The sequence below is a fragment of the Buceros rhinoceros genome, unplaced genomic scaffold (genome assembly GCF_000710305.1).
Source record: "Buceros rhinoceros silvestris isolate BGI_N320 unplaced genomic scaffold, ASM71030v1 scaffold30112, whole genome shotgun sequence".
In the NCBI taxonomy this organism is placed as follows: domain Eukaryota; kingdom Metazoa; phylum Chordata; class Aves; order Bucerotiformes; family Bucerotidae; genus Buceros; species Buceros rhinoceros.
In genome coordinates, this window is record NW_010401128.1 from 21,891 (window position 1) to 35,379 (window position 13,489).

Below are 13,489 nucleotides of genomic sequence, written 5' to 3' on the forward strand. Positions count from 1 at the left end.
CTGCTGAAATTGAAAACAAGCTTGCTCCAAACTGCGGAGGGATTCACAGCGTTTTTATTATTTGATAGGAATACTTAGGGGTGGTATTGTTGAAGTATCGTGGGACTTCAGGGGAGCTTCCAGGGACAGGAGTAAAAAATCTCAGAGGTTCAAGTCCTTTGTCCCGTCTGTTGACAAGTTAAACATCTAAGGCCATTGCCCTTTCCCAGAGCTCTTAGAATGTGGTGTGTATTTATACCTTTGGGGAAAACGTGCTCTGTTTTCACGAGGGCTTGCAGAGAGGAGAAGCGATGAAGTTCTTAGTAAAGGCTCTCTGTGAACTGCATCCTCAGGAGTGCCAGCCTCATCTGATGCACGTTTGTCACGGAGCTGTTGATGATCCGCTTTTGGTAAGTGCAGGCTTTTAAACATGCGTGTTTGGCCGGTCCAGAGTCTGCTGGGGAGAACTTTGAGAACAAAAACATTGGGCTTTTGTTTTCTTAGGTATATAAGGAAGGGGTTAGGAAAGTCATAGAGAACTTATAACTTACCTGAACTTTTACAGTGTTTGTTCCAACACGTTAGGATGTTAATAAATTGCCTAAAAATGGAGCAGTGAAAGCACAGACAGAACTTTTTCTGTTGTCTGTGGTCGGAAGCGGCAGTACGTGTACACTGGTCTTTGCTTTCTCTTTAGTCGCAAACGTGATGGTGTTTGCTCTGTGTCTCTGTGATTTAGATTTGGTAACAGTAGGGAAATGTATTGATCAAAGTAAATGTGAGCTGACAAGGGTCCCTCTTAAAATTGTTCTCTGAGTTACTTCAAGTCTCCTGCAGGAAAACAAAATTTTAGGGGACATTTGTTGGCCCAGTTACTATGGGCAGGCTCTAAGTGCTTAATGCACCAACTCAGGATGGTTTTGTTGGATTTTCTTTTCCTGGGCAGGGGATGGGATGTGAAGGGGAGATCATAGGTGGTACCAGAGCATCGTAACCCATGGCAATGGCAATACAGTGTGATGTAGGAACTGGTTATCCTTCAGAGGGGATGGATCTCTAAGGATTTGTTGTTCAGTACTGAGGGGAAGGAATTCTGCTGGCAGAGGCCACGTATGCAGGGCAGCACGTTCCCTCTTCCCTCAGGACCTTGGATTTCAAAATGTGGCTGTGAAACGTGCTCAAGAGAGGGAGGATGTTTGAGTTTCACTGTTTCAGAAGTGCTGCTTCCCTTTCACAGTGGAGGTGAAGGGCTGTGGGGAGTGTGCAGGCAAGCCCAAGGACAACTCAGCCTGTGTGTGTATCTGCTAAAATGTTCTGCTAGTCTTTGTAGTGCTTATGTATCCAGTAACAACAGTTTCAGTGTCAGTTTTTTGGTTGAATATATGAAGGAGTTTCCTCCCCCTTTCCAGGAGAAGTTAAAGTATTGCCTAGGTCCTCTGGAAACCGTTTCATCCTGATGTGGTCTTACTCTGCTTTATGACTTCCCTGGTGATGTGCAGCCACCACCTTGTTTTAGAAGGGTTGGAGGAGACTGGTGGGAAGCCCGCTGGATATTCTCTAATCCAAGGAATCCTAGCAAGCTCAAGGTGTCTTGATGGCTGTTCTTGGGCATAACTTCACAAAGAAAATACCCACATTTTTAATACAGGTCCTACTTGGTGGAAGTTGGGTGCTAAGACAAAGGTGCCTGTGTGCTTAGCAGGACTAAGCCAGGCGGAATGACAAGGTAATCTGTGCAAAAAACGGCGACTAAAGCATTTGTCTTCTGGACCATCACATCAGCAGTTAGGTGCAACCCGTGGGGTAGCTGTTGCAGTTTCTACTGTTACAGCTGTGCTGAGACTGAACTGAAGAACTCTGTAGAGCATGTTCTTACTCTTCCACATACAGTAACTGGGGATCCTTTCAGCTCCGCCAAAGCAGCAGTGAGCGTACTCCTGCAGTGGCAGCTGAGGGCATTACGGCTGCTTTTAACCACTTCCACTCCACTGTTAGGAAGCTGCCGCCATCAAAATCCTACTAGTTTTTCTGAAAAGTTTGGCCAGCAAGTTTTAACTTGTTGAGGGTTGCACCGTTATCTTTAACAACGGTCTCCTGTAGTAGTAATAAAGCAGGAAGACTTCGGATAGTCTTAGGGTAGAATATTGCTAAAGAAATAGAACGGTACTGCAGCAGCACTTCATTCAAATGTGAACTTTTTTCATGCAAAGTGTATTTTAATTGTCAAATTTTGTCTTGCGAAGAAGGTATTAATAGAACTTTTGTTTTTCATACCTTTTCATTGGCATTTTGTGCACGTATGGCAAGAGATTTAGTAAACTATGCGGTTGCTGTCGAGTCTTTTTGCGAATCAGACTTCTTTCCTTCTCATCTGGTGTGATGCATTTCCCTTCACTGCAGAGACCACTGACAAGTTGCTGGTTTATAAATGCTGGTTTATAAATGGAACTGCCATTTTTTTAGAGGAGTTTCTGAACTACTGAGATATCAGAAGTTATAAAGAGTGTCATGCTGCCCAAAATATTTTACGGTAGTACTGAGTATTTTCATATAGTAAAAAAGACATCTGCAATTCAAGGTGGTAGCTTCACGGAAGAGGGAAGGGATCATCATTCACAATAAAGGAGAAGAAACAGATTGGTAAAACAGGTTTTGGGATGAGTTATGGGAGTGAGCATAGTCTTGAGGATGTCAAGCACCAGGACAGGCCTAATGCTGAAAGCGTTGGCAGGTCAGTGGAGAATTGCAGGGACAAAGCAATGTGTAGTGACATGACACAGAAGCTTGCCAAATGATTTGTTTGGAGGAGAGTAAAGAGTAGTTTGTTCTAAATAATCCAGAGGGGTGGTGAATCCTTTCATTAACCTTCGACAGGAAGAATCGTGGAGCCATTTCTGCATGTGACGGCTTTTAGCGCTTTGGACTGTGCTATCAGGAAGGATACGTGTTCAGAATGAGTGATCCGTGTGGCCCGTGGCAATGCTGCTTCTAGAAGCACTGCTGTGCTCCGTCTTCTCTTCTGAAAGAACTTTCTTAGGTCACAGGTTGCCGTTCTAACTTTTCCGAAGGGAAGCCGGTAATTTAGCAGGGCTGCAGTTGTTGCAGTTGGGAATATTCAGTAATGATTGACCTAACGTGGAGTGACCCGTTGGGTGGGTATGGTACCGGAGGGGTTTGTGTTTCGGAGCCAGTGGGAGCAGACTGAGCGCTTGTTCCACTGTTACACAGTGTGGTTAATAAACCAAAGTTCAGGAAAATATAAATAAAGTGAGGTTGTAAGAGCCCTCTTGTAAAAGATGGGAAAGACCAGAGAGTCTGGAAATACCCTTGAGGGAAATGAAAGTGGTCCCAGTAAAAAAGTAGTTTGATGCTGGTGTTTAGATTTCACCCAGTTAGCTGTGTCGCGTCACGTTCTTTGCTGCTCTTCCTTCATACTTCTTAGAGCTCACTGCTGCTCTGCTCGGGAAGCGACCCTCAACTGCTTTCAGTGCTGGAGGATGGTTGATTGCAGTTCAGCCCTTGTTCAAGGAACAGAAAGATGCTCCTCCTTAACCTCCCTCGCTGGGCTAATCCTACGGCCTGTCCCTCTTGCTGCTTCTGGTGACAGGCCTGGCTTGAGTCCTCTGTCTGTGCCGTGGGCTGCGGAGATGAGCTTAGCGCTGAGCGTGCCGGCAGCTGTGAAACGCGGGCGGCTTCAGGATGGTTTGTCAGATCTCGGAGATACAGTTCGGAAGTTTAAAAACAAGTTTGAATGCCAGAGAAGCGAGGAGGTTTTTTTTGTACTCCAGAAACAGTTTCTCAAGTAGCGTTTTCATTTCATATTTGCTGGGATGTTTTTGGCTTTTGCCGATTATGCAAAAGTGTATTAGAGTCCTGGGTAACCTGTTGAGCTGCAAATTATTTTAACTCCTCGCGCTTCCCGAAGAATCTCTGTTTGGCTCTAATAAGCTGCAGTCAGTAGGAGTGTCCTGCCTTGTGATACTGCATGTTAATAGCATTGATTAGCTGTCAGGCAGCGGGAATTGATGAGGAAAAGTCCATTGTAAAATGAAATGGTCGCAGGGAAGGCGGTGCCGTGCTGCTGGTTCGGGAGGTGACTGGCCCCAGTCGTCGGTGGTAGGAGCATTAATGTGAGCTCCAGGTTTTTTCGCATGATTAAAACGAGCCATCTGTTCTTTGTTAAATGTTTACAAAAACAGCTTTTCTCTAAAAGACTTAAAGAGATGTGGGTCTAGTAAACACACTGATATTTTTGAGCACCTTTTTCACCTTCTTTCGAATAACATTGAAATAATTCTATTGCAATATCAAATAGGACAAATATTTGTGTTTAATCTTCACTGTTTTTTTTTCCTGGGGAAGATTAAACTCTGTCCCAACGTACTAAATTATGGCTTTGTTATTACTAAAAGCAGCAGGAGAAGTGATTTCTGTGAAGTACTGCAGGCAGATTTTTCAATTTTTTGGGGTGAAAACTTGTCATACGCATATTTTTTTCAATTGTGTAAATGGAAAATGGGGTTCTTTCCTTAGAAATCGTGACCCTGTAACTGAAGTTAATCCTTTGTAGATTTAAAGTGGTAGAACTATTTGAAATAATTCCCTGTGGTAGGCTTAATCTAATATTTACTAGTGAAAGCCTGTTCTTCCTTTTCCACCTTCTTAAGGAAGAACAGATCGCTGGTTTGGGGGAAGAAAACGCATCTCTCAAGCTGCTTCCGATCTCCTCGCTAGATTTGTGCTGCTCCTACACAGCTTCACACTAGGGAGCAATGTGGGGTTGTCAGTTAAGGACAAACCGCTTTAGCATATTGCAGAAGCGTAGGCGCCGACTTGCTAGAAAAACAAAGTTAATCATCACAGCCGTTTCTTTGAACGGGTGCTACGATGTAAAAGATCACATAGAAGTGAATTACAGAACGTGCCAAACGGCAAAGGGAATGGCGTGGGGCAAAAGTGATGGGTGTTCAAGTAATAGGAAATAGAACCAAAGCCTCATCGCAGCTTTCTGTAGCTTAGTGTTTTGGGGAATGTGAATGATACAAAACGAACCCATAGTGTTTTATTTTGTATTGCACATGATGTAATTTCATTGGTAATGCTCATAACTTGGCACTGTAAATAAAAGGCAGTAAGTTTTTTTTTTTTCTTCTCATTCTCAGTGCTTTACCTTCATATTAAAAGTACAAATGTCAAATCATGAAGGGCTGATGTTCCTGTTGTGGAGAGTTGGAAACTGTGCCTTGTGTTCAGATTCCCTTAGGTGCTGAAAGCTGTCGTTCAGACTTCTAAACCAAGCAAACAAATAAAGAAAAAACAACCCACAAGTCTTAGAAAGGAGATAAGGATTTTTTTGAAGTAGGTTAGAAAGGTAATGAGAATACTCAGGCATGCATAAAAGTCGATAGCAATACGAAGTCATGTCACTAATGAAGGTGTAACCTCGGAATTTTATAGAAGCAAACTGACGTGGCGTTTGTCGTGTTTTTTAGTAGTTGTTGGCTTGGCTTAAGAGAGAGGAAAATGAATTAAACTGCTAATTCTGATTTGTTCTAGAAAGTTGTGCCTTATACTTTCAGATAGTTGTACAAGTCTGTCTTGGTAGGGCAAAAAAACACCGTACTGCCAGATGCCAGGTACCTGGCTCAGTGCAGATTTTACAAGGAAAAACTTAAACTTCTTATACGTTATACCCAACAAGTGAACAGTGTTTTGAAGGAGGACTGAGTATTGTGGGGGGCAGCTCGGTGAAGATGGTGAACTTTGCACTGGAGGTCTCTGAAAAAGTGGTATGCATGAGATATGAAATGGTAGATAATATAGAGATATACTGACCGTCTTGGCCCAACGTCGGTTAAAAGTACTGCTCTGAAAACTGTTGGGTAAGAAGGACTCACAGGTGATCTGTGTAATATTCCTGGCTTTTCCTAGCTAAAAATAAGTAGAGAGTACAAGTACATAGCGGTCTGAGGTCCAGAGAAGAGAGTTTTGTGCTGTGTCAGGGAACACATCTGAGGAGACGTTCAATTCAAGACCAATTAGAAGATGGTAAAAAACCTCTATTTTATGGAGCTCATAATTGGTCTGCAGAACTCATTGGCACCACCAACTTCCCAGGATTGGCGTTTTCTATACAGAGACCCAGTCTTTGTGAACTTCCCAGCACAGAGATAGTAAGTGTTACGGTGACTGCGGGTTTCTAGATGGGTGCTGGTTCGTACTTGAGGATGCCCAACATGAGATTGCCTTGAGGTGGGGCTGGTTGGTGTGGTTCTAATCTAGTGGGAGCATCAGGATTGTGTTGATGTTGAGTTTCTACTGCAACATAACACCCTTTTGCATTAAAAAATATCTTAATGAAGAGATGGAGGACAGAAACTTGCGGAAGTCACCCTGGGAGTTCTTGGTTAAGCCAAGTAGACCCAGGTCTTCAGTCCCTTCCGTCTTCAGGCCATCATTCCAGCCTTCCTGCTTGTCCTGGAGTCTCTTCCATGAAGAACTGTAGTGTCCAGCTTGTAACATTCAAACCTCTCTCAAACAACAATAAAGAGCTGGCTTCACTTCTTGGCAGCCTCGGTTGTTCTGCTGCTTGGGTAGCTCCTGAGCGTGTGAGTGTATTCAGGACAAAGCATTTTTTTTTTTGCTACTGTGAAAAAATGCTGCAAGTAGTTAGGTCATCACCGGTTCAGTTGGTTTATATTCAGAAAACTCAATGTATTTGGAAAAATACTCATGCACTTTCACATGTAATGATAGTAAGAATTTTACTTCCTGAATCTTAAGTGTGTTTTTTTTCAGCGGTTTTTTTTTTTTTTTAGATCCAGGTGGCTAAAGTCTATGTCTGTGTATGCTCATCAGTTCTCCTTACGCTCAGGGTTGGGTTTGTAGTCCTTCTCTTGCACGCTCCTAAGTAAGCGTAGTTTGACTAAAAAGCAGAGAAAAGGAAACGCAGATAACGTTAGAAACAGCTGCAGAGACACTGCTGTTCCTAGAAGTAAAATTGTGATTTGCTGTAAACCGTTTTCCCCCCCAATTCAATGGGTCGAACATCTTAAATGACTAGACTTCATGACCATAGGGAACTCTTCTACCTAGAATCACCCTGACTTTGGAACGGGATGTTTCTGCAGGTTCACAAACACTTCGGGTAGTTCTCTGTCCTGTCTGTAGCAGGAACAAATCCGTTTGGGTTACAAGTAGGGAGTTGTGGATCTTGGACCGAAAATATAACATTAAATTACATTTTGAAGTGGCTTAATCCTCCACGTGCTGATGAGAACACCTCCTGTCACAGCTGAACCGATGTCAATTGCCTCGATTCTTTCTTTACAAGTACAGCCTGTGAATGGGCTTTATTTTCCTTTGCGTGCCTAGAAACTAACTTGAGTTTTTTCCCCAGAGGACAAAATTCCAGTGCAACTGAATAATTTGTAACAAATTATTCACTCTACTAACAACTGGTTTTGAAATGTCTGAAATAACAATTGCTTTTCTTTTGCATGTGAACGTTGAAGACTGTAAATATTTTTGATACCTCCACTTTATATACAGGCTTTAGAAAAATTTTACCCTTGCTGTATCAAGAATTTCTGGTCATTTTGCTCCTGTTGTAACTGCACAAAGCTTTGAGTTTCACTGTTTCAGATCTGCTGCTAGGTTGGTCTTCTGCATATTTTCCTCTCGCTCCAAAAGAGCAAAGTTTCAGAAATCAGAGTTGCAAATAAATCTACAATTTTGTTTCTGTTTGTCTCTCTCAGCATTCTCCGTCGGAGCCCTTTTTAGAGAAACCAGTGCCGGATATGACTCAGGTTAGTGGACCGAATACCCAGCTAGTGAAAAGCGATGATTATCTGCCATCAATTGAGCCGCAGCCCCAGCAAAAGAAAAAGAAAAAGAAAAACAATCACATTGCTGCAGAAGGTCCCAGTAAAGGTTTTGGGAAGGATGACTTTCCTGGGGGACTCGACAGCCAGAATCTAAGCAGAAACTCAGTGGATTGCTCTGAAGAAGAGAAGAAGAAAAAGAAAAAGCCCAAGGCGAAAAAAGAACCGAAGGATCCTAAGGAACCCAAGGAAAAGAAGGAACCCAAGACCCCCAAAGTCCCTAAGACCCCTAAAGAGCCAAAGGAAAAGAAAGCAAAAAATGCCACGCCAAAAGCCAAGACCAGCAAAAAGGCCAGGTAAGTCAGGATGGGAGAAAACCGTGTGTTCGGGGGGGTTTCTAGAGCGTCTGTGCTAAGGGTGTGGGTGAAGAGGAAACCTTCTTTCGTCGTCTGCCTCCTGCCATCTATGACATCATGTTTTTTGTGGAACTTGGGCACATCTCTCTTGGCTTTCCTAAGAGAGGTGTCACAGTTATTTTAAAGAAGCTGGAAAGGCAGAAGGTTGAATGTTCTTTTCAAGGCGTAAAAGTTCTGGTTGTGTTCAATTTTCAACACTAACCCTTTCTCTTCTGATGCTCCTCTGTCCTCCAGTGTGGTTTGTGTAACAAGAAATGAAATTACTTCAACATTAACATAGGTGTGACTAAATCCAGAGGTGAAGGCTTAGGGTGGAAAGGTTTGATGACGTTTAAATAAAGAAGTTAGATCCTTAGTGGTGTTACAAGCTGTACAACCCCTTCCTGACACTATTTCATACTGACACAACCCATGGGCTGGAAGTTCTGATGTTGAAAAGGCATTTTTATATAGATATTGATGTATCCTCGCTGAAGGGATTATATTAATTTTGCTGTTTCATGTAAAGATAATTTTCCTAGCAGAAAATCTTGGTGGATAGCCCAGATGCTTCATCCCCCTTTCTTACCTGTTCTCACTCAGCATTCTGTCCCGCTATCAGAACAGGCTTAAAATGCTACAGAATGGTGCGAGAAAGAAGAAACTGCCCTTACACATGAGTAAATATGTCATAGATAATAACACGGATTGTTTCCTTACCCCTCAACTCCCCAAACACCGGGATTATAAATGCCCACTTGAAAGAAAGCTGAGAGGAAGAAGACATTAAAGCTCAATTTTTTTTTTGCCATTTGTACCTAGAATTTCTTACAACTGTTCTGAATTTGTTCCAAACATCTGAATCTGTTTTTCAAGATGTGGCTAGCGTTATAAAATATAACTTCCAGATGGAAGCACAGCCAGACTTGGTTAATCCAAATCGGTTTGCAAAATCCATTTGTGTTAGGGTTTAAAAACGGCAGTTAATGCATCAGCTTTGCGTCTCTTCTACCAGCCTGGCTGTTGGTCAGGTTCGATGCTGCTTGGTGGCTAAATGAGGCGTGGATGGTAAGGGCTTCCTTTTGCGAGGACAAGAAGTTTCTGTGTTGGCAGAGATGATAGCTCCTAAAGAATGTATAAACACTGGCTTGTAAAATCAAATGTTGTCCTGAACGGGTTGTATTGACTGTTCAGTAAATTACAGTCGATCAGCCTGTCCCTATTGCAGAAGTTGCTTCAGCATGTTCCAGACTGCCACAGCCCTTCTCAGCTTAGAAAATCCTTTCAGTTATCTATTTCCCAGTAGGTGTTTTTGAAACCAAAACACTGGTTCAGCTAAACCACCCTTTTTGTTCCATTTCCCTGTGCTCACAGGTTTAAAGGCTGACCGGGCCACAGTAGTGCATTATATGGAGCATCTCCCAGCAGTTTTTGCCACCGAGAAGTAAAAAAACTTATACGGCAGGACTTCTCAATTAGTGCAGATTTACAAGGTCTTGACTGTGATGAAGCTTTGTTTAGCTTCAAAAAACATGCCTGGGTGGGTTCCTCTGGCTGTGCTGGACGTCAGACCTCAGAACAGGTCTGTCTCATCCACTCTAATACCTCTTTGCACATCTTCTCTGAATCTTGGGGCCTGCTGCACAGATTAAAGGAGCAGTGTTGCCTTTGAAGGAACAAATCACCGCTTTCGTGGTTGTGTTTTTGGGAGAGCCTTTATCTTGACTCTGGTTCCAGGGTGGCTAGATGACTTAGTGTTCTAGTAAGGAGTAAGACCTGTTGTTTTGCCTGGGAGAGAGATATGTTTGGGGCGGCGTTAAGGGCATTTGCTGTTCCTCACGCTTACTCGGGGGTGTGGAGAAAGACCTTCTTCTCCCATAATGGGCTCGTGTCTCTGACAGCAAGCGCTGTCTTGAAAACCTCATTTTGTGGTCTTGTCAGCTTCAGTATCAAACATCTTTGAAGAGCTCTGAGACCGCGGTGGGATGCTGCGCTGCCAAAGATTTCTTAAATCGGTGAAAGAAATCTGCGTCCTTTGGCAGTATCACTGACCGGGGAACCTGTCCAGTGACAGATCGTTGTGTTTAAATAAATCAGCAGTCCAAACGTTTCATCATCTGAGCTGTGGTATTTCATCAGCACTAACTGCAGAAAGGAGCTGTTACAGTAACTGAGATGAGATGAATGCAAGTTAGTATAGATTGTGGATGGTTCTGTAGAAGTAAAATATTTTCATAGTGTTAGTATCTGGCACGTGTTTACTGCTGCTGACGTTGCTCCCTCTGTTGCTTCTAAGCATTGAAAGGAGGAGTGTGATTCTGGATTTCTAAATGCTGTGCAAAACTAATGGTTTTCATGCCTGAAGAAGCTGATTGGTTTTAAGAGAAGAGTTTTGCACTCATGGAAAACTCAAGTAAATAGCCAGACACAGGAAATGTGTTTATTGAAAAGCAGTGTTTTTTCAGGCAGAGCATAACAAGTCCTTGATAATTCGTTTTGACACTGGCTGTATTCCAGTATACGCATAGATTAAAAAATCTGCTATTTAAGGGTTTTCCTTAAATTGTGTGGGCGCTGAGTATTGTGTAGGCTCTTTATGCTAGGGAGCCAGCTTCAGGCACATGCAAAGCAGGCAAAGCTTTCCAACGGTAGATGGACAGGGAAAGGCAAGGAGTCCTACCGAACCGCAAAGTCAGGGCTCAGATGTCTGTTTCCTCCTGTGCCTGTCCCTGGAGGAGCTGGGGCCACCTGTTTGAGAAGATCACGCTGCGGCACAGCTGATAGCTCTCCCGCTGCTTCCTATGAAACCCTAGAGAGCGGCCACCGATCGTGCTGGGAGAAGCAGTAGCTATTTGCGAGGGCCAAATGGCAGCTCTTTGCAGGAGCTGGTCCCTCCTCCCATCTCCTCCAGGCAGTGTGCTGTGCTTCGCAGGGCTGCTCTTAGCTGCTTCCTCCCCTCCCTGTGGCAGGGGAAACTCTTTGTCCTTCTCACGCGTACAGCAGCAGCCCGGGATGCTGCGGAGGGCGAGCGAGTTGCTGCTGGCAAGGGGAGCGCTAAACACGAGCGTAATTACCTCTCGTAGTGGGAGGTGGACGGTTTTGGTGCGCAGATTCGCTGTTCGTTGTGTTGGAGAGAGGATGGCTCCGGGCTGGGGAAGCGGGAAGAGGCTGCTGCACGGGGGGAGCGCGGGTGCGGACAGCAGGACGCAGCACCCTGGGGAGCTGGAGGACAGGAAGAGAGGTCCTGAGGCTGCAGTGGTGGTTTCCACTCCCAAGCTCACATCATCCTGAGCAGGGCAGGAAGGGGCTGCCTGTGGGAGAGAACAGGAAATCGTGCGAGATTTCCATGTGTGTGTCCACTGGGGCTGTTCCTGTTAACACCTGTCCTCGCCTCCCGTTCGAACCCATCAGCCGGTACTTTTTAGCAGTTTGGCTCAGTTTTCAGGCTGGAAAAAACCTTGTTGTCCTATTGTTTTTCCTACTTTTGTGATGTTTAAAAAGTGATGTAAAAAAAAAAAAGAGGTTTCGATTACACTAGGAGCTTTAAAAAATAGTTGTTTCCCTCAGGTGAGAGAGTCTCACAGCTCTTTATGTTTCGAAAGGGTGGGATTATTTTTCTTTATGGTTTTGATGCTCCTCAGTGGACGTGTAACGTTTTTCTAGGCCAGGTTCTAGTCATGAATTTGTTACAGGACAGCGTTCCCAAACAGTGAAATTGGGATCAACAGTCTTGTTTTAGATGTTGAAATTACAGAACAAAGCATCACCCAAACCCTGACAGCCATCATAAATTACACTAACCCACAGATCTGTCAGTTACCCGGGTCAGATGAAGTAGTTGCATGATGTAAACACAGGGGCTAATTATTTCCCCTCCTAATCCGGTGAGACATGCCATGCTTTTGGGGCTATTTTTGAGTCAGATCGTTTGGCTCTGCAAGTTTTGACCTAGCTCTGCAGGTGGCTGCTTGACTAACCGACACAAAACACCTCGTCAAAGTTTGGATCCTTGTTCCCAAATCGTAATTCAAGCTTTGCTTTCAGTTGTCCTACTTACTGGTTTCCTCGCCAGCCCGTTTGCCTTCACGTCATTCGCTCATTGGACCTTCTGCAGGTGGTTGTTCTTGTTGAGCCCCTGTGGTCAGTGTGCCGTGCAGTCTTAGGGGTGAGAGGGGGAAAGCAGGAGGTGGAATCGGGCAGCTAGATTGTGAGACATCTCATGGGAAACGTCTGTATTTGTGTCACCTGAATGGAAGAACTAGTTAAAACGGAGCTGTAAAATATTGTAGTGATGTGTTCGTGGCAAATGCTTCCGTGGTTTTGCCCAGATCTTGTTTTGGGAGCGGACACGACCTGTCTGTCTCGAGCGGGGCTTGGCTTAGTTTTGCAGTCACGCCTGTGTAACAACAAATATGAGAGACAGTTGTCTAAAGGTGTCTGTTACAGTTCGCCTTCCTTGCTGCCAGGTTTGGAGAGTACTCTCAGGTGTGCATCCAGAGTTCAGCACTGACACACAGACCCTAACAGCAAAGTCCCTAAGAACACGCTTTTTCCTGCCTGGATCTACCTGTGGGAAGGTAGCTCTGGTCCAGGCTGACGCCCTTCCTGAACAGCCTGAGTACGATCTGCTGAGAAGTGGAAAGGCTGAGAGAAAAATGAGCGCGTTTAATCGTCAGGAACGTGCCACACTGGCTCTGCGGGAGGGTGGAGAGGAGCAGCGGTCACTGACACTCAGAGGAAGCTGGTGCTCCCACCAGCCAGGTGAAGCTCCTGGGTGCATGATGCACTGGGAAGCAGTGCCTCGCCTTGCTCACAGGGATGGTGCTGGTCTGTGGGTTGCCGGGTCTTCACCTTCCTTTTTCCTTGACAGCCGCTGTAGCTGTCCATTGAAATAGCACAGTTCTGCGGCTGGGTCTACAACTCGGAATTCCCACGGAGCTGCCCACGGGCTTTGTTCTCCCCAAGCTGGTGGCTCTTTCACGCGTCTGGTTTTAACTGGCCTGGCAAGGAGGGACATTACAAAGTGTCCGAGTCGCTTCGTCGACGTCTCCGCTACCGAGAGTGGCTCGGTGCGCCGAGGGGGGGATGTGTAGGTCGTGGAATCCTCCCAGCTCGGAGTCACCGGTGCTGCGGGCGGGGAAGGGTCTAAGAGGGGCCAGGAAGAAACCTTTGTCGGGGTGGGTCTTTGTCTGGGGCTGGCCAGGTGGCGAGTGCTGTGTCTGCCCGGGGCAGGCCATCCGTCCGTTCGTCCGTCCTGGCCTTTCTGCACCCCAGCGTTGCGCCAGCCCTGCC

General features: G+C 45.0%; 1 protein-coding gene across 1 annotated transcript in view; it reads left to right on the forward strand.

The window, feature by feature from the left end:
- Positions 1 to 9,255, forward strand: part of LOC104489948 (chromodomain-helicase-DNA-binding protein 7-like) — a 25,174-nt gene extending 15,919 nt beyond the window's left edge. Inside the window, exons 2-3 of the mRNA XM_010132169.1 lie at positions 7,737 to 8,158; positions 9,213 to 9,255. Coding sequence (XP_010130471.1) covers positions 7,737 to 8,158; positions 9,213 to 9,255 — 465 coding nt within the window. The remainder of the gene's footprint in view (positions 1 to 7,736; positions 8,159 to 9,212) is intronic.
- Positions 9,256 to 13,489: the final 4,234 nt, after the last annotated feature.